Here is a 27,888-nt window from a genome sequence, read left to right as displayed (position 1 = left end):
AATTTTTTATTGTTCTTATTAAAACTGCTCCAAGGGTGTGGCCGATACAAATAACAGCTACCAATTCGAGCACCAAATAAAGCCCAATACAGATACTTGGTACCGGTACTTACTGACACATCCTCACATTTCAGAGGTTGAAATGGTCGGATTTATTTCAAGTGAGACTAAAGCATATTTAGCTAAATCTTCAAAAAATTCCATCAAACTTCAGATTTGTAAAAATCAAAAGGATCAAGTGTGTGTTACTTTTTTGGGCGGTTTTGTGGGCTACAGTAAACACTAAAGAAACTATTGAAACAAATTGAAATTATAGCAATGTACAGTAGCTTTAACATATCATCTATTACAGTACAGTATGACTAAAACATAATTTCCTGTAGGGTTTTGAAGTATTCTTTGGGTAGATGCTTTTATTGACACGGAACACAATATTCTGTCAATATTCAGTCTGCTGGCAGTATAGGAAAATCGTTTGCAGTGAATTAGTTACTGTGAAGAGACCATCCTCCCCACAGACAAAAAAATAATTTGTCTTTCCTTTTCTGTGGGAAAAAAAAATTAAAGTTGAGCAAATCTGACGGAATTATGCAATGTATTGTGCTGAGTTTCCATTGTTTCCGTCCAAAAATGGTTGGGCACCACAAGTTGTTCTTTGTAACCACACACAAAACATCAGACTCCAAATCTGAAAAACAACGGACAGAAGAATATGAACATCAAGAAGTTTTTTTGCACACAAAAAGCTTTAGTGGCGTTTTTTTCCCAGCGTCCACACAATTATATATTGTCACTCATTGTTATAGCTTGCTGGACTCACGATTGAGCAAGAACTTAGTGGTTTTACTGGAGTTTAAGTCACTCAAACATCCATGTAATCGATGACCTCTTCAAAAATCTTCTCATATCAGTCATAACAATCTGATAACTCTGTTAGTCTGTTGTCTTCTTCACAGGCGGCTGGAGAGTAGTTGACCAACCCGTTAATGTGAAGACATGAACGTCACCCATATTTTCAGATTTTAATCAATGACCCCTTTGTGACGAAGAGAAAGGTCACATCTGCCTCACATGTGTGTTTGTTTTTTTTTTCTTTTTCCTTGAATCTTTCTTAAGCTTTGCCCAGTCTGTTGTCTTACGCCCTACCAGAGAAAAAGATGTGTATTTTTTTTCAAGCATCTGCTCTGTGATCCTCCAAATGGACTCCTTTGGCATTCCTTCTCGGGCTTTTTGTTTTTTTGTTCCTGCTTGCTTTTAGTTGAGCTTGGGGTCTTTTTCCTCTTGTAATAGTCTCTCCCTGTGATCGCGGAGCTGTTCTTGGAGTGAAATAATACTATCGGGCATGTGTGTCTGTCTGGAGCTATAATGTGTGTCAGACAGGGTTTGAGCATTCTGGGTAGACGCGCCTGTGTGATATGAACGGAGCGCTTTCGCCCGACGTCTTTGCTGTCGCTTTGCGACATGTCGATTTTGCCTCAGGTGCATCATCCTCGACTTGTGGCCTGCCAAGGTATACAGTGCGTATATGTGCTCCCAAAACCTAATAGCACAGAATAAAACGGACTTCTACAAACTGGTGATGGTGAAAATCAATTGCCCCTGAGGAGAGGAACTGCTTATATTAACAGTGAGCTACCCTTTTGCGTAGCTGTGCTGCTGTTACCATGGCAACAGAGGAAGGTCAATTAAGATGGAATTCTAACAGGAAGCACTCCTATCACCCTTTGCATATCTCTTTTCCTTTGTCTGGTCAAGTATATGTCATCTCTCACTTGTTGCAGATCTGTTCAATTTGATTTTATTTTGTGTAATTGCATCTTTCATTTCCATATCATCCATATCTTGCTGTTGAGCAATTAGTTTTCATGAGTGTCTAAACAAGTATAACAAGTATATTAATACTATGCCAATCTGTCATTTTCGCTGTTTTTGGAAACATTCGTAGTGTGCCAATGCACTAACAAAGCCACGATAACCTATAGAAAGGTTTTCATTTTTCATTTAAAATCACTTTCAACTTTGTTACATTTGTAGTGACATCTCTCTTTTTATATATAAATATATACATATATATATATATATATATATATATATATATATATATATATATATATATATATATATATATAATTTTTTTTTAAATGTTATAACATTGTTTCACTGTCACTGAATATCTGCCCGAAATTTACAAAATAAAGGCAAACAATGTTTTGGAAAGGAGTCACTAGAACACATTTTAGCGATAAGTTGCTTCATGTTCCAATGAAATTGCTCTTAAAAGAAAAATATGCTGTTTGTCTCACCACATAAAAAGCAATAAATAAGGTTGTAAAATTTGTTAAACATTTCATGCACCACCCGAAATGCCTTCACATACCCCCAGGAGTACCCCAATTTGAGAACCACTGAACTTAACAGCGCAATAAGCAAACTAATCTTTCTTTTTTCTTTTTAACACTTTGTTGACTTGTTTAGTCCGTCACAAAATACACAAATATGTTAATCATTCTTGTCCCACTGAAAAGCAGTTACTGTATTTGTCTGATGATAGAAACTCACAAGATGAGAAAATTCTGATGATTTGGACAATTTTAGGTTCACAAAAAAATGATCCTTTAGTTGTCCATTAATCGTTTAGTTGTTGCACTTCTAAAATAAATACAATTGTGATTTATTATACATGAATGTTTTGGGTTTATTGGCAAAGGTGGCACATAAAGGTCCAGAAATTCAAAACCCTCTCACAAGTTCTCTAACCCAAACTCCAAACGGCAAGTTAACAAGATTGCTATTTATATTGTCCAGAGCAGTCCAAATCTAATCCCATCCCATATAAACGTATTTATCTCTATTCATCCTACCTGGAAAATAGTGTCAAATGTGAATAAACTGAACCTTGATCGGCAGCCAACTGGTTTGTATGTCAACCATTAAGGTTTCACTGTAAGTAGATAATTAGGGAGGACAAGTACAGCAGGACATTTTCACTCAATATTTTAGTATGGCGCTGTCAAACAAAGCACATGGATCCTGTGGGTGCGGACATATTGAGATGAAACTGTGTAGGTGTTCTCGATCTCTCATGCCCATATTGGCGCGGCATTGTAAACGCCAATGTGACGGAGGTCACATTGAAGCATCGCCTGGCAGCTGCCGTCCTCTTTGTCAGTTCAAGTGCGTACTTGTACGAGTACAAACAATGTAATTTATTGTCTCTCGGGAACATGCGCCATTGCTGCTGACCCATTAGCTAGATGTACGCCACATTTTCGGACACTTCATTAGGTACACCTGCGCAGTGCCTTGAGATCAAGAACATTAGCTGCATCTCATAGATGAAAATGACATAGTAATCAAAGTAACCAAATTACTTGAGTAATTTGATGAAGAAGAAAGAAAAGTCAAAACAAAAACTGGGTTATTTTTTCCACATCATTCTTGTAATATTTTAGCCAGGTGATGACACACTCCTGATAGTGTGATAACTAAGTGTCATGATAGACTTTGACATATTGTCTCCCTCTGGGTGAAGTTTCAGCTCCCTAAGTGTCTTTTCAATGCTCTCCTTTGCTTTTGATGTAAATATCAAAGAACTGGACAAAATACCGTAAAAGGATGAATTAATCAGTTGGATAATTGGTAGAATACTCGACTCATAAAGCTTTAGTGAGCCGCAGCTCTAAATGTGTTTTGGGAAATGTTCATTGTGGAAAAGAAATGCATGGTCATTTTCTCCCGTTTATGACAGTATATGAATGTACTCTGTCCAATTTGAATTTAGTTAGTGATATTTTATGAGGGGGGAAAATCAGAATTTAAGGCTCATGAATGAGTTCTGGCTCATGTTGCGATCTCGTGGACTTATGTTCTTACAAAAACAGTCTGACATAGGCATATATCAGCCTACCAGAATCTTCAATGTCCATTCTTCTATATAATATATTGTTTGTGTCACGAGTGTTGAAACCTTTGAAAGCTGTCATCTGCAGTTTAAAGCTGTCTACAGTATTTCTTTTTAACACCTCCACTTCAGTTTATATGACACCTTTGTGTCTGTCAAAGTACGTTTTGAGTCAAGTCTTGTGGTCGTGTTTGTGTACCCTTTGACAACGTGGGACAGGAAGTAACCATCTCCCTCTCAAACCACATGGGTTTTGACTCCATGCATACTCCATCATTGGGTGCATAAAAAATGCAGTGCTGTCAGAGGTTCTCTGCAGCAGGAAAAGTGTCTATTCACTCACAGTCTCCGTTAATTCAACTTCCTTTCTCCATTTCTGCACTTTTTTCACTCTTTACTAACAATTTTCACTTTGAGGGCTTTATTGGGGTAAACACGAAAGTTATGGAAATAAAACAACACAAAATATTGAGAGAGTCTCAACCTCTCAATAATGATGTCATTTTATATAAATTATTGTATAAAGAGACAAATGTATGTAGTTTCACTGCTAATGCGGAGTAAACTTGAAAATGCATGCAAATACATTCAAATGCATTTAAACCGATTGCATATTTCGAATGTATTGCAAGTATACACTGTTACTTGTGGGCCAAATTTTAAAACTGACATTTTTCTCCCATAATGCCACAGTGTTTTGTCTTGAAATGCATATACCCTGTGGCGTTATGAGAAAAAAAAATGCAGGCCAAAACTAATTAGGAATGTTCGATACCTCTTTTTCAGACCGATGCTAGAACTCAACCATGGAGTAGTCACTAGTACCATTACCATGAATACTTTTCACATACAAAATTTCCAAACACACAAAAAAAGTGGCGGCTAATTTCAAGTAAAGACCTATCCATTCCAATTTAGGGTTACTAAGTTGTCAGCGGTGGTTAATGACGACTTGAGTAGCCTCTTATTCCAACTTTTTTCACTGAGTTTAAAATGATATTCTCATCATGTTTTCTTTCAAATCCACCTCTTGCCTGGGTGGCCCCAAGATTTTATACCGTGTTGCATCAGCAGCATTCACAGAAGAGAGTAAAGAAAAGGATTAAACAAGATGAATAGTTCTTTGACATTTGTTATGACTGAGTTGCAGACCGGGCCGAGTTAGCTTGATAACAGTGGAACCGTGCACGGCCAGGACTTGCTGTGTAGCTTCTTCTCAATGACTCATTCAGAAAGAGAGAGAGAACAGAGAAATAAAAGCAACGAGAAGCAAAAGGACACAAAAAGAAAGCCTGTGCTGTTTGTAGATGAATCAGGTCACTGTTTGAATGCGACATGATGCTGCACAGTGCCTGTCAGCATAACGTGGCTAAATGTGAGCACAAAATATTAAACCTTCTCGACACTGATTTTCTTCTGATGATAGATTAAGTTAAGAAAATGAGGTCATGGTGGAGTTTCTCTAATTGCCCTATTCAGATTTGACCTCAGCTTTCGGCCTCCTCGTCCCAAGCCTCACATTCAGCCTCAACTTTAAAGGATGCCACCGTCCACTCTTGCTATCTAACGTCTCTTCGCAGGCCCCTCGGGGTGGAAAAGGGGGGATGTCGGGTCCACTCCACATAACTGCACTAAGAATAGTTCACTAACTCTCTAGTGTGTGAATTGAAGTGTTGTGTCTCTGCCTCACTCTGCATTCCAGAGTAGGAGGCCTGAATATGCTGCTGCCATTACCGTCTGCCCCCTCCGCGTCTTCGTTTGCCCCACTGCACTCGCTCGTGAGCATCTACGCACACATTCATGCGTGCTTTGGGATGCTTTACTGCTAACTTTTTAAATGAGAATCCTGGTCGGACGTGGCTTAGTATTACGCAGATAAGGATTATATAGCACCAACTACTGCCAAGGAAGCTTTGATCAGATTGTTGTTTTTTTTTTTTTTGCTTCATGGGGGAGCGCAGCTCGTTGGAACAGTGGTTAGCTAGTCCACCTCACAGTTCAGAGTCCCGAGTTCAAATCCAAACTCAGTCAGGCCTTCCGGTGTGGTGTTTGCTTGTTCTTCCTGAGTTTGTTTGTTTGTTTTTTTTTCCTCGCACTCCGGCTTCCTCCCACACTCCGAAAACATGCGTGGCAGGTGTATTGGACACTCTAGATTGGCCCTGGGGTACGTGGATGGCTGATTGTCCCTCTCTGCCCTGTGATTGGTTGGCACCCATTTCAGAGTGTCCCCCGCCTACTGCCCATATACAGCTTGGATAGGCACCAGCAAGCCTGCGACCCTAGTGAGGATAAGCGGCTCTAAAAATGTATGCTTTATATGGAAACTTTACTTATTTGGCTGTTATCAGCAGCAAAAAATTAAAATTTTGTCTAGAATTAATTTGATAAGTTCATTTCATTCTGTTATTCATTTGTTCATGCTCAAATAAATCCTATTTAAAACACGTTGCCATCAATTCAGGGCTCAGGTAACAAACAATCCCGCATTACTAGTGAACGTTTGACTCATTATCTGTGTCATACTAAGCCAGGCACCAAATCAAAATAATTGTATTAATTAGTCATTTTGAAAATGGACAATTTGAAAAGTATCAATGGTGGTATCAGCAGTCTCCACGGGTAAAGGCATTTTGTTTCAGTATTCGCTCATCCCTACTGCTAAAGGCAGTCCCATCACTCAATGACATCTCTCCCTCAGTTTCTCCTCAAGGGACTTACATACTGGTAGTCTTCTTCTACGTCTTCAATTTAATGACAAGATAGCAAGCATGAGATGCAATAGCTTTTACAAGCTTAAGCCAAAAGTCTGGGGCTGTTGAAACAGAACCATTAATCCATTTTACACCCTCCCAAGATCCGCCTGTCTGACTGCTCCATGTAGGCTTTGATCAGCCTGACTCACTCAGCAATAATCCTGTCCGGCCGGACCTGTCCCTTTTGACCTGATAGCAGAAGGTTTAAAAAAAAAAAAGAGAGAGAGAGAAGCAGAGATTGAAACGAGCTGCCATTATTAATCTTTTGGCACCAGAGCCCAGCCCAGGTAGACCTACACTGATAAAAGCATTATGTCTGTCAGTGGCACAGGACAGATAAAAGAACTGAAGCTCTTATCTTTCCAATGTAATTGAACGACGGAGAGAAATGAAGAAAAATCCCTCTTATTAATCTTAACACTTAATAGGATTACTATTTGAAGTTTTAGTCCATTAACAGCTGTATTTCAATATCTGGAAACCAAATTTTCTTTTACAACGGAATTACATGTTTGTCATGATTTCCGGAATTCAATTGTATAGCAACAAGCTGCAATAGATCGGTAGTGTCTTGACATAAGGTACTTGGCAAATGTGACCGCTAAGCGGCGCTGAACATAAGCTAAAAAGTAATACTTTACCTTAAATGAAATGTTACAAATGCTGTGATACCTTGACTTAGTTGATGATTTTGGTTCTTGCATCTGTCACTTTTCCCATTTGACCAAACTGAGATTAATCTATTCCAGCCTCCACAAAAAATACGGCACAATATTTTTAAAGTGTTTTTGATGAAGAACAGTGCTATAATGTATTAAAAACACAATAAAACATAAGTGAGAACAGAAAGAAGTAAACTGGTAATAACTCTATAAATCATAGTTTCCATTGTAGTGTGGGATGTGTGCATTTAAGAGGCGCGGCCTGATTAGTGATATCAGGAACTAAAGTTATTTAAACTTCGGGTGAGCGTCTTGACTTGTGGACGACAGCGGGTCCTTGTTGGTGTTGTCAGTTTTGTTTGACTGGCCATTCATGTTTTTTTTTGTCTCCCTTTGAAATGTTATCAACTCATCGTCGTTTCATTTTCACCTGTTTTGTTCGCATGTAATTTTATGTAATGATTTTTGGACTACTAATCAGTTGATTTTTGAAAACTCTATACATCCTAGTTTTTTAGTGATATATAATTTCGAGTACATCCTGCACTTCTGCATTGCCTCTGCTTTGCTGCACCTGGGTCCTCCAATTTTGCCTCCATAGCAACATCGCAAAAACCCACTACATGACCATTTTGGCTTGCACCTCTAAGAAAAACATGATTTTATCCTGATAATCATTCTTTAGCTGCAGAAATTATGATAAATTCTCTTTCATTACAGTATGCATAAAAGCTTTGCTGTTGAATCCATAAAACATACGGAATTCATTTTTCTTATCTGGACTTCAAGCCCTCTATATGTTTTTTTCCTGGAATATTTCAAAGAATGTTTAGGCTCTGTCCAAAGGTTTACGTTCTAACAAATTCTCCTCTGATTCTAGTTGTCTCAGTCTGATACTAAAGAGGCCTGCTGGCTTGCATTTTAAAGGCAACCTGACTAAAAATGCTGAGTTGCAGCAAGTCATAAAATGTGGACCGAATTCAGAGAAACGGGATTAACTTGTAGCTTTATGCTTCTGTCCTGATTTATTTTCTGAACTTTGAAGTTTTAGTGTACTTTGTAGAAGTGGGCTAGAAGTAGACCTGCAATGGAAACAAGAGAGGGAGGGAGGATCTAAATCAAGGAAATGGGGGAGGAAAATTTGGGAGATGAAGAGGAGAGGTAGGGGATTCGCTAGGGCAAGATTGTATGAATGAAAACACAGGCGGAAAAGTTTTCAGCAGTGGCGTCTTTGGTCTTATAGTGGTAGTTCGGGAATAGAGATGAACAGGGCTCAGTGGGCATCTGCTGGTTTTGGTTTTAAGTTTAGCCGGAAGTGCAATGTCAGGTTTGTGTTGCTGTGGTTCACCGCATCTGATAAATCAATTGCAAATGAGGGCTTTTACTGTGCTCAGAGAATTGAACTTTTAGTTGTGTTTCCTTGGTCTGGCTTAAATGAGGCTTATGATTTACAGGTATAATGTTAGCCTGATGGATAACCTGCACAATTCCTGTAGCAGCAGCATCTGGAGGATATGGTTGGTCACCATACCACTATGCACAAATGCAAGTGGACTGTAACAGCAAAATGACCCAATGCCCCAAAATATTCAATGTACATGTATATATTTTTTAATTACTTTTAATTGGTCAGCTTTGGTCACTGACACAAGTTAATGTTCAGCGCTGCTAATTACTTTGTCTTTTTTTTTTTCTTACCCACGCAAGTGGTCACTACTTTATCACTTTATCAGACAGTCACAAAATAAATATATACAGTTGCCTGAATTGGGAGGGCACATGGTGACTTCATAAATTAGTTGTATTTAATGCCCCTTTTTCCTTTGCAGCATATGAAATGCTCTACAAATTGCCTTTGCACTGTCTGCTTTCCACTACAAAATAATTCCATATTCCATATTCTAGTTACATGACATTAGCTTCCTGCAACAAAGACCAAAACGCTTCCCCACATTTATTTCTGCTTTTTCCGGCTGTTGCATAGTATAAAACATCTTTTTTTCTTTTGCTGATATCTGTGCACCTCTGCATTATTTTGTTGATTAGAGAAATTTAAAAAAACATTTTTATCCTCTTAAACTGACTTTAAATAATTATTTTTGATTGAATATTTTCCACAGGATTATTCAAAATAGATCAAACATTTAATTAAATGCCGGGTATATTTCTTCAATTAAATCTATAATTATCTAAAATGATTGAAGACTGTTGAGATTTTATTTTTTCTGGCCGTATCATACAGCCCATAGCTGTGTATGCAATTTTCATTAGTGATTGACAAAATGAAGCTTCATGAAGCATTTGTGATATTATTGGTTGAAAGATAAACAATAGTGCAAGGGAAATGTATTCGATTTCCACTACAAGAGAAGTAAAAAAAAAACAAAACACACACAAGCGCTTCATGAAGCCTCATTTATCCATCACTACTTTTCTTTCATTATACTGTTGATACTCTTCCTTGCCATTTTTTACCCACCCAACAAGTTTTCCCACACCGATGCGTAATGGCTCCATTCTTGGCCTTTTCATGGGCATTTTCGCAGATGTTCTCACTTAATCCAGCTAACAATTACGCTGACAAATATTGGTGGGTGTTAGTTACACCATGAAATTGTAAGACGAGCAAGGGAGAAAAAACAACTCAATTTGTACTTTGCATACGTTTTCATAGTGTGTAAGCGTATAACATGTTTTTTCATATTCATTGAATCCATAGGGTTCGTGCCAATATTTCTGGCAGGATTCACACGAGTGTAATATGTCTCAGTGCTTGATTCAGGATGAATATAGCAGGTTCAGGGCGAGGACACACTTTTCAAGCTGACAGAATTACAGGAAGTAGCAATCATTGGGGATAATTTCCGAGTGACAGCGGCCTTGACATGTGGTGGAATTGGAGGAAGGATTGTGGCTTTTCAGAGTTTGATTTGGCTCAGATACAGTCAAGTTTCATCGCGGTTGCATGCTTTCCCCCCACCCTCTTACCTAGTCCGGAAAAAAGAGCTGTGTAACTGGCTCAAGTGGGATCGCAGCGAGGAAGTGGACAGATGGCAGCGCTGGGAGGGGAATGGTGGTCTCATGTTATTATATTGCAATTTTCGGCTTTGATGAGCAGATTAATATCAGCGCAGCGGGGTGACGTGAACCTTTCATTGCTTTCCCTGCTTTTAATTAATGTCTCATGAAAGCCAATGTTAAAAAGCGGCTCTATTGCCTGATGCTGCTGTTGTAAACAATCCCTGGAGTATGAGCATTAACCTGTTTCTCATTTAAAAGGCCTTTGTTTTTTGTGTGTGTTTTTTTTTTTCAATGTACCTCTCTTACAGCCCTCCCTGAAATGTTGCTGCCTCAGCTATTTCTAAAATGGTGGGTTTAATTGCGAGTATTAAATGCGGCATTTTGAACAGTACAGCTAAAGTCCAGGCCAGGCTTGGGCAGCAGGGAGGGATGCAATGTGGGAGAGTGAATTAATGAAGCTGCAACTATGTGACACTAGTTCTGTGTCTCTCTGGTGCTGCTGCTGCTTCATGCATGCATGTTTACTAAGTAACATTTTGTGTGCCCCATTTTATGACTCTTCCTAAAATGCTTACAAAGGTGTTTTTGGGGAACAGCTAGACAGCAGCAGCAACATAGTTTGAACATAATTAAAGTTGCCACCAGGAGAGAGAACAATAAAACACCTGTGTAAGCCATGGTTCCAAGTTAACTTACTGTAGGTCAGTAAGATGCAGAAATATTAAATCATTTTATGCAGAGGATAAGGAAAACATGCTTTAGAGGATTGCCATTGGTAGCCAGCATGTGTTCTTCAACAGTTTTTGTTCAAATGTTCATTGGTAAAAGGGTTCCAACACTGTCATGCTAATGCTTGTGTTAGCATTAAGCTAAGCATAATTTCCTAGAGCAATGTTTGTTTTTAAATACACAACATGCATATTTTTAAAGGGACTTTAAAGGGAAAGTCAATTTATTTAGCCATTTCAGCATTTAAAAAGTTAATATATTGTCAATAATTGCTAACATATGCTCAACGAGTAATGAATGTCCAGTCATGTCTGTCTTGTTTTGTGAGTTTAGTCATGTGATGTTTGCAAGCTGCGTCGTGATTGGTTGTTATCTGAGACTTGAGCATATGTGATTTCCTTTTTAACCCACAGCATGTGTTTTTTAACCCGATGTTGGTCACATGGGAAGTTTGGACACCCATTTTTTTTTTCAACGCTCGTAATTTCTATATTACAATAGTTCTGTCTCTTTCTGAGTACTTTCTTATCTCATTGAACAAACACCCCGCATTACCAACCATGATTGAAAACCCACGTGATCAACGCAGGGTTAAAGTTATTACTTGCGCATGAAAAATAATGAAATTCAGTATCAGTAAAATATTCTTGTCTCATTACTGAAATTGGCTAACTATCATTAGCATTTCTTGTATGCCTTTGCGTTGTCTCTCTACATGTGTTGCTCCACAGTTTTTGCTCACATTAGCTTGCAGGGTTTTAACAACATACACCGATTTTCCTGTCAGCATTAAGCTCTCACACTCCCCTGAAGGACAGTGTGAATGTTTTGAGACACCCAATGTCCACTCCTCTTTGTTTTGATTAGTTTCACAGCGATTTTAAACAACAACTTTTTTTTTTAAAGAATTCTTCAGTATCTGATGAATGCTGCTCTTTGTGAAATGATAATACAACAACTATAATTAATGTACATCATCACCAAACCATTTGGAGCAGTTTTTCCTCACAAATCTCCACCCCCTCTCCCTCTCTCAAATCTCCCCCTTAACATCCACACTGCCTCTGGATTGGAGTTCTCGGTTAAAGACATTTTAATAGCTTCCTTTTCTAAATCAACTGGCATCAGCCAAGCAGATAGTATCTCTGGCTCTCAGCGCCTCCTGCAAATTTAGTTTTAAAGTAACAGCAGATGGGCTGGAGTAGAGGATGCACGCTCAGCCTGCTGTGTTTTGCTCTCAGCACTAGATGGCATTGATAGCGTTTGTCTTCCTGTTGCCTTTAGAAGGCGGAATCTTTACCAGGCAAGCATGCAGTTACTGTACAAGAAAAAAGTAAAGGAATATGCCTTTTTGTAGTAGGATTGACAGGTGAGGGGGTTTCTATAAAAACTACGGTGTGTTCCTTGGATCTGTTCCAAATTGTAAGGAATTCTCCCTTGGCCCGTGATTTAACAAGGCCCCGGAGATTTTATGTATAATCTTGTGCACAGATGGATATGTCATCAAGCAGGGACAGGTAATGGCAAAGGTTCCTTGAGAGTATAAGAAAACAGTCATTTGGCAGTGCAGTACCTTGTGTTTTCCAATGTGCCGTGACCTTTTTTTTTTTTTTTATTCACATTTGTGGAATGAAATTGCAGTCAATGAATGAATTTTAACATGCTGCACCCGGTAGGTACCAAGTGGATAGGTAACACAATACAGCATTTTGGTTGTTAAAACATAATGATTTTTTTTTTTTTTCAATTAGTTATAGTTTTGAATGTTTCTCAGCACTCACTCAACGTGGAGTTTTTACTGTCTTCCTGTTTGTGCATGAGTGGTGTGCAGTAGTGCACACTGAGGTTTTACTGAGAAGAGCTCATATCAGTTAACTAAAGTCATACTAAGAGCACTACAAAAAAAACACATAGGATCATTCAAGGGCAAATGTATTTTTGTGGTAGAGAGAGTAATGTTTTACAATTTGAACCAATCCATGTAAAGGTCAAATTTAACAGAGAAGCCATCACATTTTTCTTTACAATAGTATGTTCTATGCAGCCCCACTAATATAAACAATGTATTTTGAATACTGTGTTTGTGACAAATGAGTTGAGCAGCAATATCTATATATATTCATCCACTTAAAATTGCATCACAGTTGCTCAGGTTTTGACATTTTACTAACGTTGTTATTAATGTTTGTTATTCATTCATTTTGCTCTTTTGTTTGAAGCAGAATCAATTGTTAGTGGAATAAAATATTCCATTCTATATACATTTGATAGTTACAGGTTACAATTGCAAAATGTGAAGCATATTTTTCCTTAAAAACTGCACAAATGCCAAGTTTGATAACTTTTTGAGGCAGTAAACCTTTAAAAAATGGTACATTTCAAATCTTCAAACATGCACTTTAGATGCATTTAAACCATTTTTGTGTTTGTGTACACATCAGGAGAGCACAATTATTACAAGGCTTACCTTGTGTACCCCGTCTTTTTCTGTGCCTTTAAGTGGTAGCATCTTTCCTGGGCCGGTTCCCATGGAAACCGGAGAATGTTTTCCCCATCAAAACTCATCGGGACTCTGCACCACATCAAACAGCACATTAGTCCGTTGCCAACTCTTCAGGGAACCTAACTATAGCCCGAATGACTGCTTACGAGGTGGCCTCCAGGAGTTTTATCAGGCCCGCTTAGCTTCTCCTTCTTTGAAGCCAGTAAAACGGCACACATTTATCTATTGTGTAAATAGTTCGGCCACATGCATGATAATGGCGCATGCGCACACATAAAAGCTGAAGAGTAGTTACGGGACAAAGGGGAGAGCACAGTGAGGCAGCACAGCTGGGAGACATTAGCTGCACAAATTGATGGCAGCACACTGCCTTGTATACTCGGATGATGTCATCTTTTCATTTTGATATACACGCATGTGCAGATCTGGTCACGGCCAGCACGCCTATTTAAAGGCCCTTGTGAATATTTAAACTCACTTTAGTGTGTATTAACATACAGATTAAGTAGAAAGTAGACAACAGCTGTTTTCATTTTACTCAACTGTCAGCTGAATAATTGTTTACTGCAGCTACAGTCGTTTCCTCATTCTTTTTTTTTAAGTCCCGTTTTAGACTAATGGTTATTGGCTGACACATATCCTGTCCCACCTCGCGCAGAGCCAATTGGCTGCAAAGTGTGCTGCTTGTCTGGCCGATTACTGAAATGCTGTTTCAGTAAACCAAGTGCGTGGTGGACATGAACAAAAATGTTCATTTTGATATTCCACCCCCAGTAACTGGCCCAGGGGGACCATGGTATTGGGAAACTATAAAGCTGCATTCCCACCATGCAGTGTGCAGGTCATTTCACCTAACAACAGTACCATTTGGAACATTCAACCTTTTTCTGGCTTGTGTTTTCATCACAGGGTGTGTAGGCGGGATGATGATAACTTTGTCAGCTATGTAAATACTGTACACTGAATCGTCCCTTTTTGAACACAATAAAATCCAAGATTCGGACCTGGGATCTATTTGTTTTTAGAGAGCATTTTTCTCACCGAAAATTATAGTGGCAAACTTTGGCCAATATCAAAACCTTTATTTACTGCACAGCCACTATTTAAAGTAATATTTTAGAGCTTCTGAAAATTCTGAAAAACATTGAGGGTAACACTTTAATCCAACTGCAAATTATTTTTTTGCAAAATGTTTGATGAACAGGTGTAGACAGAGGTGCAGAGTCTCTTGCAACACTTTGTTGCAAATCAATTAAATTGATCTTCCTTTGATCCAAAGGTCAAGTTTGATTTTATACACAATCACTAATTGTATATTACCATTGACAATGTGTAAAACGGTAAAATTTCCCTCACAAATTTCTCATTTCCTCAGCTTTTAAGCTTTGTGCGGCCGATCAATTGTAAGCTTGTGCTTAAATCAACATGTGTTGTGATGTTTATATATAGATTTGTAAACCACTATAATGTCTGTTTCACGTGGGTGGTGGGTGGGTTGCCCAGTAGCATCTCGACACTGATCTGTTTTGAATAATTATGACCTAAGAAGATCACCATGGATACCTCAGCGGGGAGTGAACAGCGTGAGAATGTGTGGATTTACGTATATGCCATGTGTCACTTGATAACAGGTCTGCAAAAAACGATGCATACACATAGCTAAATTATAGGTTTTATGTAGAGACAGCTTTATAAGACAGAGGTATTGAATAACTGTTTGTTTCACTAGAATGTAACCTGACCTAAGAAGGTATATTTATTAAATTGGTATCAAAAGCCTGTAACATTTAGCTGTCCGATTTTCTTTCTTCGTTGACTGCCTAAATTATTAGGCTGTCAGTTTTCTTTGCTGCTGTAATTGATTCGCATAATGATGCAAAAATAACTGTTTCCTTTAAAACTTTGTGAATATCCACTGTATTAAAACATTACTGTTGAAAAAAAAAAGCAACAATAGTTAAATGTGATATTTGTTTAAGATCTTTTTGTGCTATTAACAAAACTACTATCTGTATGCCTATTACTGTAATAATGAGCCATCCATCCATTATCTTGACCCCTCATAGTATGGGAAATCTGTATAGTTACTCCCATAACCTCCTAAACTACGTAATATTAAGTACGCAGAAGCAGCAAAGGGAAAATAAAAAAGCTACGAGACTGGCAATTATCTATGTGCATATAAATTACATTTGGCAAATTGGCAATTTAATTTGTCATTAAATATGACTTTTACCTATAATTCTAATCAGGAAGTGAAATGTCATGTTTACTGAAGCTGCATCTCTCACCTTTGCTGCTGACTCGGCCCATTCAATTATGTCGTTCAATGCCGGCCGTCCACGAAGGCAGAGGAATGAAAGAGCCATAACAGGCGTTTAACTGACATTAAAATGCAAAACAGGGACTAAGAGCTGTTCCTCTTATCAAATCGGTCCCATGGGAAATCAGTATCCATATCAACAGTTCTGCCTGCAGACGAATTATTTACTACTGACATTGATTGTTCTGTTATGTGCGCCCAAAGACAAATTTTCACCACATCGGCATTTTCTACAGTAAAACGTTGTAACTCATAAATGAAACTTTGCTATTTACTTGGCTGACTCAGTTCAAAATCTCTCCTCCTCAGCTCCGGAACCAAAACAAAACTGAAACATAAGGTTGGCTTGTATTTACTCTTGCACGGGTGGTAACAGCGCTTACTATCGTCTCCAGGCTGATTGCAAGTCATCTCCTCGGGCGGGGCCGGAACTGAGAGCACAGAATAAGCAAGGATTGCTCAAATTGCATCAATGAAGAGAAATAATATTTTGGGGGTGTTTAGGGTGAGAAATTAACATCGTAACATGGTCAAAATCCCCAATAAGTTAGACTCCCCATAACATTGGCTTTTTAAGACAGAGAGCATGAAAATTATGGAGAGTATATTTTGAAGTATTAGACAGCAGGACTGTTCTGTGTATTCTGTCGTTCACATGCTGCATGCTTCAGTTGTAAAGCCGCCCACTTCTTGCACCCCCCCCCCCCCCTTTTTTTTTTGGCTCTGTTGCACACTACTCCGCTAGTCTGCAACGAGCTCCCTAGAGCCTCACATACTGTTCATGTTGCCAGAGCCTTTAGTTCAGAGCACTGTGGGGAAGCTTTTTGTGTCACTGGAAGAAACATACCACTAAGTTTAATCTATGCACATTGTTTCCAAAAAAGCTCCATCTGCAGAAAAAGGGTGTGTTGTCATCACTGCGGCACCACCAATGGTTTCTGCAAAAGCACAGTCAGGAGAACTAGAAGGAGTGGTAGGGTTGGGAAAGCGACTAATCAAAGAAAGAGCAGCAGAATGACAGTAAGGAAAACTGATGTGGGTTTTTGTGTATTGTAGCAGCTGCTTCTGGTCATCTGACGCTTATTGCATTCTATCATTTGTCTGGGTGAGCTGGGCTGGGCTGGTCTGGAGTACTGTGCACAGATGCAGTCAATGTGTGTGTGTGAGAGCGGGAAAGAGAGAGAGGGGAAGATTAGGGAGAGACGACGCTAAGGCTTGCTGTGTCATAGCCACGGGAAGAATCGGAATCCGGAGCTTGGAAAGGGAAAGGTTGCAGGCGGCTTAGTCGGGATGGAGCATCCGATACTTAACCGGTTTTGAAAAAGGCTTAGCACCACTGGCTGGACCAGCGGCTGCTATTGGACTCACATACTTTGGTGTTGACTGGGACAAGACTCGCAAGCAGGTGACACTTGCCTACCTCTTGGTGTCAGCATCAAGGGATTATTATGGGCTGTTCTGCCAGTGTGGTCCTACTTCTACGCTCAGTGGGTGGGGCAGACTGCGGTTACATGTGTTCACGGCTGGACCAAGCCTCAATGGATGCTGCTACACCCACTCTGGAAGGCTACACAACTGCCAGCTCACCTCTGACCATCATTGTCATGGTAACCAGTACTGATGCACCTCTGCCTAATGCATGTGTGGGTGGAACAGTAACAGTGGTTATGTGTACACCGTCTTCGTTGTCTGGATCAATTTTTATCATGTATATTATCGTCCCTCGGCATATTACTGTTCATTTCTTGCACATCATGAATTTTGAAATAACCTTGCGGATTTTTGACTCTAACCTGTTTATTTTTGTCCACTGTTGCGTCCATTTTGGCTAAGCAAGACAGCAAAGCCGTTAATTGCATTCCACCAAAACAAATGAAATGTCATTGGGAAGACCAGGATATCCAGTACAGAGCACACTAGGACTTAGTAAGATAGTATCGATGATATAGGACAGTGTTGTTTCCACACAGACAGTTACTGCAGAAACACAAGTCAATAAGGTCAATAAGCTCAAACCAGTAGGAAAGGGTCTGTAAAAAGTGCAATAGCCAAAGTTGGGTCTCATTTCAGAATAAAAAATGCACAACTGGTTTACATAACAGTAAACTAAGGTAAAGTAACAATCATTAGCTACTTTAATGTAGCCTATCGCCGCTAGTTAAAATGAATTGTAATTCCGTCACAGGAAGTCTTGGGTGCGCTTTTATTTTAATGAACAAACTGTAACAAAATAAACACGTAACATGAACAAGCCATGCGACGCATAGGCACTCAAATGCACATTGGGGAATAATTAAAAGCCAGTCAACTCTCACACATCACTCAAGAATATAGGCCCCACCTTTTTAAAGCCGCACACATTCAAATCACAGGTACTACTGTTTCGAATGTGAGAATGACCATGAGCATACAACATTAATATCTGAACGTCACATGCATATTTTGGACTGGTACTGTGAAAAATCAATTGACTCAAAAGATCTAGGGGATTTTCAGCACAATCACCTGTTCTAAAAATATGGCATAGACCCAATTCTAATAGAAAGTGTTTACAAGATGTGCGTTAGGTTAATAGGAGTGCGGGGAGAGCTACAACTAAATTTGATCTAATTTTATCTGCATTACTCTTATGTTGGTTGTGGACCCTCAGAGCAGAGAGGTATACTGGGGAGGACGGAAATGAGGGGGGAGGAGAATAGAGGTGGAGTATGGGGTCATACATTTGGAATTCAGTTTCTGTGGGAAAACTTTTCCTTTCCCGACATATGGAGAGAAGATGATTTAACTGACTGAATGAATTAATAAATGCATGCAGCAGAAAGTGGGTCTAGTAATCAGTGATTGCATTACATCAAGTTGAATGTTTCTAAACAACTTACAGTGCAACAGTGTATGTCAGCCATCTGTGAGGTATCTGTATGGAGCCACCAGTATCGGTCTGATTTTCTTTTCACCCCAAGCAAGACCCAGGTTTCTGCAAGTCCAGCGGAAAAATGTTCATGTTTTGGCACAGTGGGATTTTTACAGTCATTCCTTCTGTTTCTCCCCTTGTTTCTTGCTTTCCCACCATAAACCTTTCACATCTTCGGTCTTCTTTCTTGTCTCTATGGTGAACCGGCGTTGATGTTTTAAATTGCAAATCTCAGCTTTTACATTCGGGAACATATCAGAGTATGTGTGGGCTTTTCATGACTATGCTGTCGTAGAAGGTTGCAAGCACCCTGACTAAGCAGTTTATGCTTGCCAGTATGCAGTCTTTTCATAACAATGGAGTGAACTCCTGCTATTCATAAGATGTGAATAGCAAAAATCTCTGAGCTTTTGCCTTTCAAAATACTGTCCAATGGTTCATTTACATTGCATTGCCCTAATCCGAAATCACAGTTTGTGAAGCTTTAATAAAACTGTGGCAAAATCAGTTTATATACATGTTTTTCAAAGTATGCACTTAGCAACATTTTCACTTTTGACAACATATTTACACATTTTTGGCGATTTACAAGGCATGTTTGCATGCATGTGTTTTGTTCAACCCGATACAGTGGTACCTCTTCTTGTCAATATTTCTAGTTTATTCAGGTTCCCAAACTGCCTCCGGAAAAAATATTGTCTTTAAGAAAATTCTAGAAACGAAAGGTGAAATTTTTAGTGCAGAAGAATGAGACACTAGACACCAGCGCTCGCTCGAACAAGACTGTAATACAATATGGCATCAAAGCCCACGGTGTCCATTTCTTACAGTTTTTGACGCATTTTTATATTTTATCAATATGCCGGTTTGCCCACAAACGATACACTAGTTTTTTACACCGATGTGATGCTTGCACTTTTCATTTTTACATCGTAGAACTAACAAACATAAAATTGACATTGGCTATGGCTAACGTTGTACAGATTCACATGAAAACACACATGAAAGCCCACTTTGGGCTGTCACGTCTGACGTTAGCATTGTAAGCACTTTAGCGAGAGGGCTGAATGACATTACACAGGAAGCACTTTGCATGACCATAAAGTAAATTGCCATGCTCAAAACATTCCATAAATAAATATTATTGCTTCTGTGGACTTGTAAATGATGCCCAGATCACTGTAAAGGTAGGTTAGGTTAGGTTAGGTTAGGTGTCAGTTTAAGTTTTACCACTGATGAAACCTTAGCCATCATGTGTAAATTTGAATTCAAATTGCACTTCTTACCTAACACCTGATGTTACCACTTAAAATGTTTAAAATTTCCACAAGAGAATATTCGTAAATTGAAAAGCTTCTGTTTTTAATGTAGAAGATTGAACTTATGTTCCCTATTGCGGCACTGACAAAAACTTGAAAGTTGGAAAAGTGAGGTGCTGTCACCATGTCTTTGTAAACCTTTGTTGTAATGATCTAAAGCAGATGGCTCATGCCTCTTGACTTCCTCTACACTCTCCCCATCCATCTTGTGTACCTCCGCTCCTCTACTTGGGACACATCTCCTAACACATCCTTCCCCTAGCGGGGAAATAATAAATATTCCTGACAATGATACAGACCACCAGGACTATGCATTTGGTTTCTTTCCAGTTTTTCCATTCCTGGCTGTCTATCTGAATTCTCCGTGTTGATGGATTCTGCGACATTCAAAATGCTTCCCTTGTTTCCCAGTTACTCTGTGGGGAATCCCTGAGTTGTGAGCTGGGCAGTTAATGGGCTGTATGTGCCCTCCTCACAGCTTTACTTTGTCAGCAGCAACCTCAAGCTGCCTCACGCCTGCTGAGTGGGAGGGGAGACAACCATGGGAGGCTGAGGAGGGATGTTGAAAGGTTCAGAAGGTGCAAGGAAAGGGAGTATTAAAACGACATGGAAGGAATCAAAGGAGGAAGTTTGATGACTAAACAGCTAAAGTTAGTTGTCGCATCTGGAGTGAGTGGAAGAAGCAGGAGGTCGCGGATGTTCAGTTATCACGAAGATCATTCAATGTTCCAGAAGCAGAACATTAACTTCAAATTGTTCATCGTTCACGTGAAGGATGCCTTCTCCTAGTAGACTTGCAAGAGCTTCAAAACGTCTACTGCAGTATATTAAACATTCATACAAACTTGGAATGTTGGCACTCATGCATCTCTCTCTCCCTTTCTCACTCTGTCTCCTACAAATCTATATTAGACTTCACATAGAACATAGTCAAACTTTATTTCATCTAAAAAAAGTAACTCAAATTTATGTGACCATGTTTCCTGCTGTCTATGTAAAATGTTGTTCAGCCATCTTCAGAGGTTGTTTCCTCTTAATATTGTTCTGCTCTGAGGTTTGATCAGAGGAAGTGCATGTCGGTGCGTCTACCAATGCTTTATGACTCTGCCCATACTGTGCTTATCATATCTGGATTTTTTTTTTTAAATTGTAGGGCACAGTTTTTTTAATGTGCCTATTCTTGTTGTTATTATTGTTGTTGCTGTTGTTGTTTAGGGCTAATAACGATTTAGGGCAGTGTATATCAGCCACCTTGTTGGATGAAGTCTCATTTGCCGGGGAATTTGGAACTTGTGTGTGTGTGTGTGTGCGGTGTGTTAGAAACAACTTCCTCTACATCCACGTGTGTTGACACATAACGTGGTGCCGTTTCTGCTTGTGATAAGGCACATGTGCTGAAATGTGTATTGTTTCGGTTAGTAGTATATTCTTAACGGTTTTCAATTTTGGTTCTACAATTTGGATTATTTCAGCTTTATAATGAGCTTCAGAAGCAAAATCACCTTAAGAAGAAAAGTCAAGAGTAAACGTGTGAGATCGGATTTCACCAGGTTGAGTATTGTATGTATATATTTAAATAATATATTCTTCTCTGTCTGCCTCATGCGCTGTTGATTTCAGTATTTATCGTATAATCTTACAGGACTGCTGCCAACCACTGCACTATTTCTGAAATCTTTATGGCTATGTTCCTATGATGATGCGACTGATTAGTTTACGTCTGTTTTTTTCCCTCCTTCCATGTGTAGAGTGCCATAAGTAGAGTTCTATTTCAGTAACCGGCAGTGAGTATTTTATTGACAGTAAGCAGATTATCTAGGTATTACTGATGTATGAATCTGATTGTTTAGTGAGAGGGATGAAAAAAAAATCATTTCAGTTTGTACTCCAATTATCTTGCATGGCTGACAAAATGTATGTAGAGAAGCATGTCACAATTTTTCTTCAAGTGGTTTTTGGAGAGCATAAAGAATCACTGTTTTTTTGTTTTTTAATTTTGTTTTGTTTTTTGTTTTCAAAAATAGATCAATAAAAGCCTTTGACTGGGAGTCAAACAAAACATGGCTGGTTGGCAGGATTTTTTTTTTCTTTTCAGAGTATGAGCATGCTCTCCATGCAGTTTAGTGAAATACACTTTCAGTCTACGGATATGTTTAACTACATGCATTTAAAGTCAGTACACACACACATACGTATATTACATATATATATATATATATATATATATGATGCCAGTGATGCTAATGCTAGCACACCTTGTACACTTATATACGTACAGTACTTACAGTACATAACAGCATATGTACTTGTAAAAGATGCTGCTTTCTTTTTTGGCTCCATTAATGCACTTGTATTAAAACATTGCAACAACCAATTAACACTGGATGAATGATGATGTGTCCCAACAAAAAACCCACCAAATCCAAACAGAACAGACGTGATGGGCCCGACTATTAAAAAAAAAAAAAAAAAAAAAAAAAAAAAATGCAGACAGCTGAAAGTGGCCTATTGATTTTTGATCCTACCATTTCACACTAGTGTTAGCATAACGGTCAGGATACTGGAGTCACCTTGCGTGAACCTGCACCGTCAATTTTCGAGGTGCCTGTAGGCCTGTTTGGACCATTAAGGTAGAAATACGTGCCGGGTGAAAGTCTCTTGTCAGCGCTGTACACATGTCAAACAAACTAGACGCTTATTCTGCTTCCTCTTAACTTCCTGGCTACAGTCTCCTCCAGCCCTCTGCGGTCTTCTGCTTTTTTTTAGTCAATTACAGAAGCAATGGTCTGTAATCTTTTGAACACATGTTGAATAACTACTTCATCCGACTCACAAAACATTACATCTTTACTTCTCTTCTTCAAATGTTGAGTTGGACATGTCATCCATTGTGTACTGTCTATAGTAGATTTGGATATTGACTGAAGCACTACCCTGTTTGGGTTATCACATTTTGGCTCAACGGGACACATCCTAGTCATCATTTCTTGTGTCAGAAGTCTCATTTAAATGCAATCATGAACAGAAATTGCAGATTAAAATTTTAGATGGTAATCTCAGAAGATATCCCTTGAGATTGATCATGGTTCTTTACATCCTACCATTTCTGGCACTTATTGCTAAAACCTAAGAGGTATCTCATAAGGCTAGCATTATCCTTGACCATTGAAGGTGAGAAACTTAAGAAGTTTTTGGCTAACGGCACTATTGCTAACATAACATGAGCATATTGTGCCAGTCTAGCAGCACTGAAAATCCTAAAGCTGTGTATTATGATCGCCGAGGCTATGGCACCAGGGACAAAATAGGAGAAAACCTAGCTGAAAAATTAATCCTCACTCTAATTTTAGCATCTCAACAGTAATTACTTCCTCATTCCCGTAATCGCTCAAACAGAATGATCTACTTCTGGGATTGACCAAACAAGGACAGTAGCAAATATCTACTTTTTCTTCGGTCAACAATGACTGAACCAGTAAAATGAATCAGTTTCAATTAATCTGTCATGACGTATTCAGTTGTTTTAATTTTAATGCTAACAATACAAACTAAGCAATAACAATGAGTTAAAAAAAAAAATGTAAAAAACGATTAGTTGATAGAATAATCAGTTGTAATTGAACGTGCCCAATGAGTGACTGTGGAATGTGAAAGAGAGAGAAAGAAAGAATTCATTCTGTGAATATCCCTGTCTTTCTCAGTTTATTTCTGGAGTCCTGTTTTGCGTCAGAGTGGTTGCCGTTCCCAATCGCAATATGTATTCTTGTACATCGAGGAAATTCCAACCATATCATGGGTACATTAAGTACAGCACAGATATCTTCTTTTGCCCCGGTGTCATCAAGTGCTTTGGGGTGTGCCCCAGCTGGCCTTCAGCTATAATAGCTACTCGGGTACATCCTGCGTGCTGTTTTTAGGTCTTAATGATGTCACAACACCACACAGGAAATGTTGAGATCATGACTTTTCTCCCGGAATGGTCATATTGTGCCTTGGCTATGGATAATTTACTGTTTCCATGTTTAAACCCTACATTGTCACTGAGGCTGCTTTCGTATGTCACTGTAAAGGCACAGAATATATGATGTCTTTATGATGCAAATTTCAAGTTAAGTACAGAGGCTAAATTTTTGGATCTTGAAGGTTGAACATAGTACGTTTACTTCTAACCTTGTGAGCCTAGAGGTTAGAACAACATTATCATTAATATTAGAGGTGCAACGATTTGATAGAATACCATATTTTCCGCACTATAAGGCGCACCTAAAAGCCTTAATTTTTTTGTGGTGATGGTGCGCCTTATAATCAGATGCGTCTTATATATCGATCAATATTGAGATTGGGATTCGTAGATGGGGAATGAACTGATAAAGTAAGCTTTACCTGTTTCTTTTGTGTGTTTACAGTTCAACAAGGTTGCTCATATTGACATTATTATGCTATTGAGTTATTGAGTTATTATGCTATTGAGAGTTTAGAGTTATTATTTGAGTTAATATTTTTATTACTTTGAGTATTACTGTATTGTGATTGAAAACATTTTAAAATGTCATTAATTGAGGGTGCGCCTTTTAATCCGGTGTGCCTTATAGTGCGGAAAATATGGTAATTGATTACCAAATTAATCATTAATTATTTTTAGACAATCAATATTTTTGTTCTTTTTTTAAATTAACAACCAAATCAAGAATCTAATTGTTAAAAATGTTTTCTGCAATATTAATGCCCTGTTTTTAAAGGATGGAAATTATAACACATTTTTAAGGTACCATTAATCGATGAATCAACAAAGTTTTGACAGATTAATTGATTAATGAAATAATGATGAACATTTTCCCCAAATTTTCATGGGAAAAATGGCAATCCTCTATCATTCTAATACCTTGACATAAGGACAGGAATAATCAGTGTCTGCAGAGGATAAGGAATATATCTGTACTGTTTTAGTATGGATGCACAATCTGTAATCAAATAAAAACACAATTGATACAATTTACTGGAGCAGTGGTTCTCAACCTTTTTTCAATGATGTGCCTCATGATGTAGAAAAACATGGCTTGAAACAATGTGCTGTGTCACCACATTTGTAGTGGTATCGCTTGCCATATTTTTGCTCTGCAACTGCATTAGATCATGCAACATCATCTATTTTATATCTGTTTCATCTGATGCAAAATTGTTACTAATGTCAATATGCAACTGTATAATACTTATACTTATAATACCTAATAACGGCAAGACAATTTAGCAGTAAGTTGCATCTTGTTCAAATTAAGTTTCCCTCGTTTGAAAAGAAAAGTAAACTGCCTTTGATTGCATAAAAAGCATTAAATCAAATTCATTGATACCTGCAGAAACTTTGTTAAAATCTCCTATGTTACTCATACCCTCATCTGGGGCGCCCATCTTCTTGTGTTAGCATCAAGGCTGTACAGAGTAAATTAATAGTATGTCGTTTGTGTGTTTTTCAGCAAGAGAAACCCAAGCTGATTGATCCGCTCGACTACGAGGCTGTCATCTCGGAACTGGGAGCGGAGCTCAAGCAAGACCCTCTTAGAGAGCTGCTGTTGTTTCCTGACAATGATTTTACAGTAAGTGCATGCATATGATTATGGTTTATGCAGTCAGAGTAAGAAGAACCTTGACTTAATCAGATCATAGTATAGCTTTCAGAAGACATACTAGGGAATTCCCTTGTAGGTATCCAGCACTCACTTGAAGGAAATATGTTTGATGGCGAAGTCTTGAAAGCAGTCAACAATTGCACTTTATCAGTGGTTACTTTAGTTAGTAATAATTGATGAATCTAATTTGATTGAATTTCGAATTTTCTTCTGGCGGATTCTCCTTATGAATCTAAATGAATGTGAAAGACAGGCCTTTTTGAGCATTGTCTTCTATCAACTGTTGCCATGGTGATGCATCCCTTCGCTGTGCTTATCCCGGCAGGTATCCACGGTGCCCCAAGAGAGACGCACTCTCAGGTCAGCTGTTCCTGAGGGCGCTGAGCTTCAGGCTGAATGTCTGCTGGTCAGACAGGTCAGATGCATGTGTGTCTGTGCTGGTTTATAATGAGGGGACGGGCCACTTATTCCACAGGAGTACTTCACCTCAATCTAATTTTATCGAGCCGTTTTAGACAATCACAATATGTACTCTAAGGTACCGACAGAATAGATTTCAGTTGCATCTGGTCAGTGAAGTCCATCCGTCTGCTCCACCAGGCCTGCAAGTATTACAACTCGGATCTGAACGTGGTCCAGTTCAAGTATGACGACTACGCTGGAGACTACCGCCTGCTGCCAAGGTAATAACATAGCAAACATTAACCTGAAAGGCCATTAGACGATGAAGAAGATGGCGGTGGGTGTTGAGTGAAAAAAGAGCGGACATAGTGGAAGGACAAAGCAATGCTTCATGGGTATGAGGCTGGTTCTGAGATGGGACTGATCCAAAACAGTCCAGCAATTCAAACCACAGGAATGTCCTCTTTCTATCCCATGGGTTGCCACTGTCAGTTCACATGACCTCTGAACCAACCGGAAGTGGATTGAAAGCAGGATAGGACAGATGTTAATTCCTATAGTTAGTTTATTGCTAGGCTGAAAACAATAATTTTGTTGGAAAAAAAATCTGTTTAATTAATGTGTTTTTTTCCATATGATAAAATAAACAATTCTCAGGCCTATCTAATACATGACAAAGCAACAGGTGGTTGTTAATTATAATGTATTTTAACAAAGGGGACTAATTCTGACATTTTTTTTGACCGTCACTGATAGAAGAATTGTTTAAAAACTGTAGTGATACAAGCGTAAAGCCAGGAAAATAAACTTTTTAAATCCCATTCTTGCTAATGAATTCCAAAATGGCAGGCAAAGTCGAAGACACTCCTTTCTTTTTCTTTTATAACTCAAAATGCATTCATTTTAAAGGCTGATAATATACAGTAAAACAGTATACAGCATAATAATATTGCAAGCATTTAATATGAAAGAAAGTTAGATTCTAATGTAAAATCGCAGCAACCCTGATTTGTATTCAGCTTGCGGCTTCAATTGAAAAGTTATGATAGAATTTTCACCTGCTCGTTTTAATTTTAATGCTCGCAATATAGTACTTAGAATAACTACACCACAGATTACCAATTAAACTATTTAGTGGATGCCAAAAAGATGAGAAGCCTTGTTTTACCAGATGGAGATGGTCTAATTTGTCCCAGAACGCTTCATATGCTTATACTGTCTTGGCACCCAGGCTCCAGCAGTGGCTCTGCATATGCGACGTGACAAAGTTTTCACTTAACTGCTTTCAGCTCGATATTTGTGAAAGGGTGCAACAGATGCTGATAGATACTGTAAGAAGATGCCGAGCCATGAGAAAAGATGCATATGCAGCAAAGAGGTCTTTCTCAAAATAGGTCGTAGGTGTTTATCAAAACTTTCGCCGGGCATAAAGCAACATTGTCAATAGAGTCTTCAGCCTGTCACTTCCTCAAAACGTCCATAACTGTGGCCTAAAACAAACTTTATGTAGACAAAAGCCAAACATATGGGAACATATACACCGTTGTTTGCACAAGCATAGCGTTGAGTGAAACGCAAGATTATCCCATTCAAGCTCAGTGGAATGAAGTATAAACCACTGGACAGCAGGAATATGCAGTTTCTGTATGCATGTGGCAGCTACCGCTTACATTTTGATTGCTGCAACGTCCATCTGCCAGCCGGGAAGCATTCCTGCGTCCGTCCGCAATCACCACAAAT

General features: G+C 38.8%; 1 protein-coding gene and 1 long non-coding RNA gene across 3 annotated transcripts in view; one reads left to right on the top strand and one right to left on the bottom strand.

Moving 5' to 3' along the window:
* Positions 1-350: 350 nt before the first annotated feature.
* LOC148415837 (uncharacterized) lies at positions 351-27,888 on the bottom strand. Its single transcript, XR_015867187.1, has 4 exons — positions 27,819-27,888; positions 13,534-13,638; positions 10,305-10,375; positions 351-688 (listed from the first exon to the last, which is right to left on the bottom strand). It is a non-coding gene; the product is annotated as an uncharacterized LOC148415837 (long non-coding RNA).
* Positions 17,141-27,888, top strand: part of dock10 (dedicator of cytokinesis 10) — a 41,640-nt gene continuing 30,892 nt past the window's right edge. For both annotated transcript variants that reach the window (XM_088427218.1, XM_088427217.1), the window contains exons 1-4: positions 17,141-17,499; positions 25,594-25,713; positions 26,072-26,161; positions 26,347-26,429. In XM_088427218.1, coding sequence (XP_088283344.1) covers positions 17,341-17,499; positions 25,594-25,713; positions 26,072-26,161; positions 26,347-26,429 — 452 coding nt within the window. In that variant the 5' untranslated portion in view covers positions 17,141-17,340. The remainder of the gene's footprint in view (positions 17,500-25,593; positions 25,714-26,071; positions 26,162-26,346; positions 26,430-27,888) is intronic.

This window comes from Hippichthys cyanospilos, chromosome 11 (genome assembly GCF_059441005.1).
Source record: "Hippichthys cyanospilos isolate Australia breed blue-spotted pipefish chromosome 11, RoL_Hcya_1.0, whole genome shotgun sequence".
In the NCBI taxonomy this organism is placed as follows: domain Eukaryota; kingdom Metazoa; phylum Chordata; class Actinopteri; order Syngnathiformes; family Syngnathidae; genus Hippichthys; species Hippichthys cyanospilos.
The sequence above is the reverse complement of the archived record's forward strand: the minus strand, read 5'-3'. Positions and strand labels throughout refer to the sequence as shown.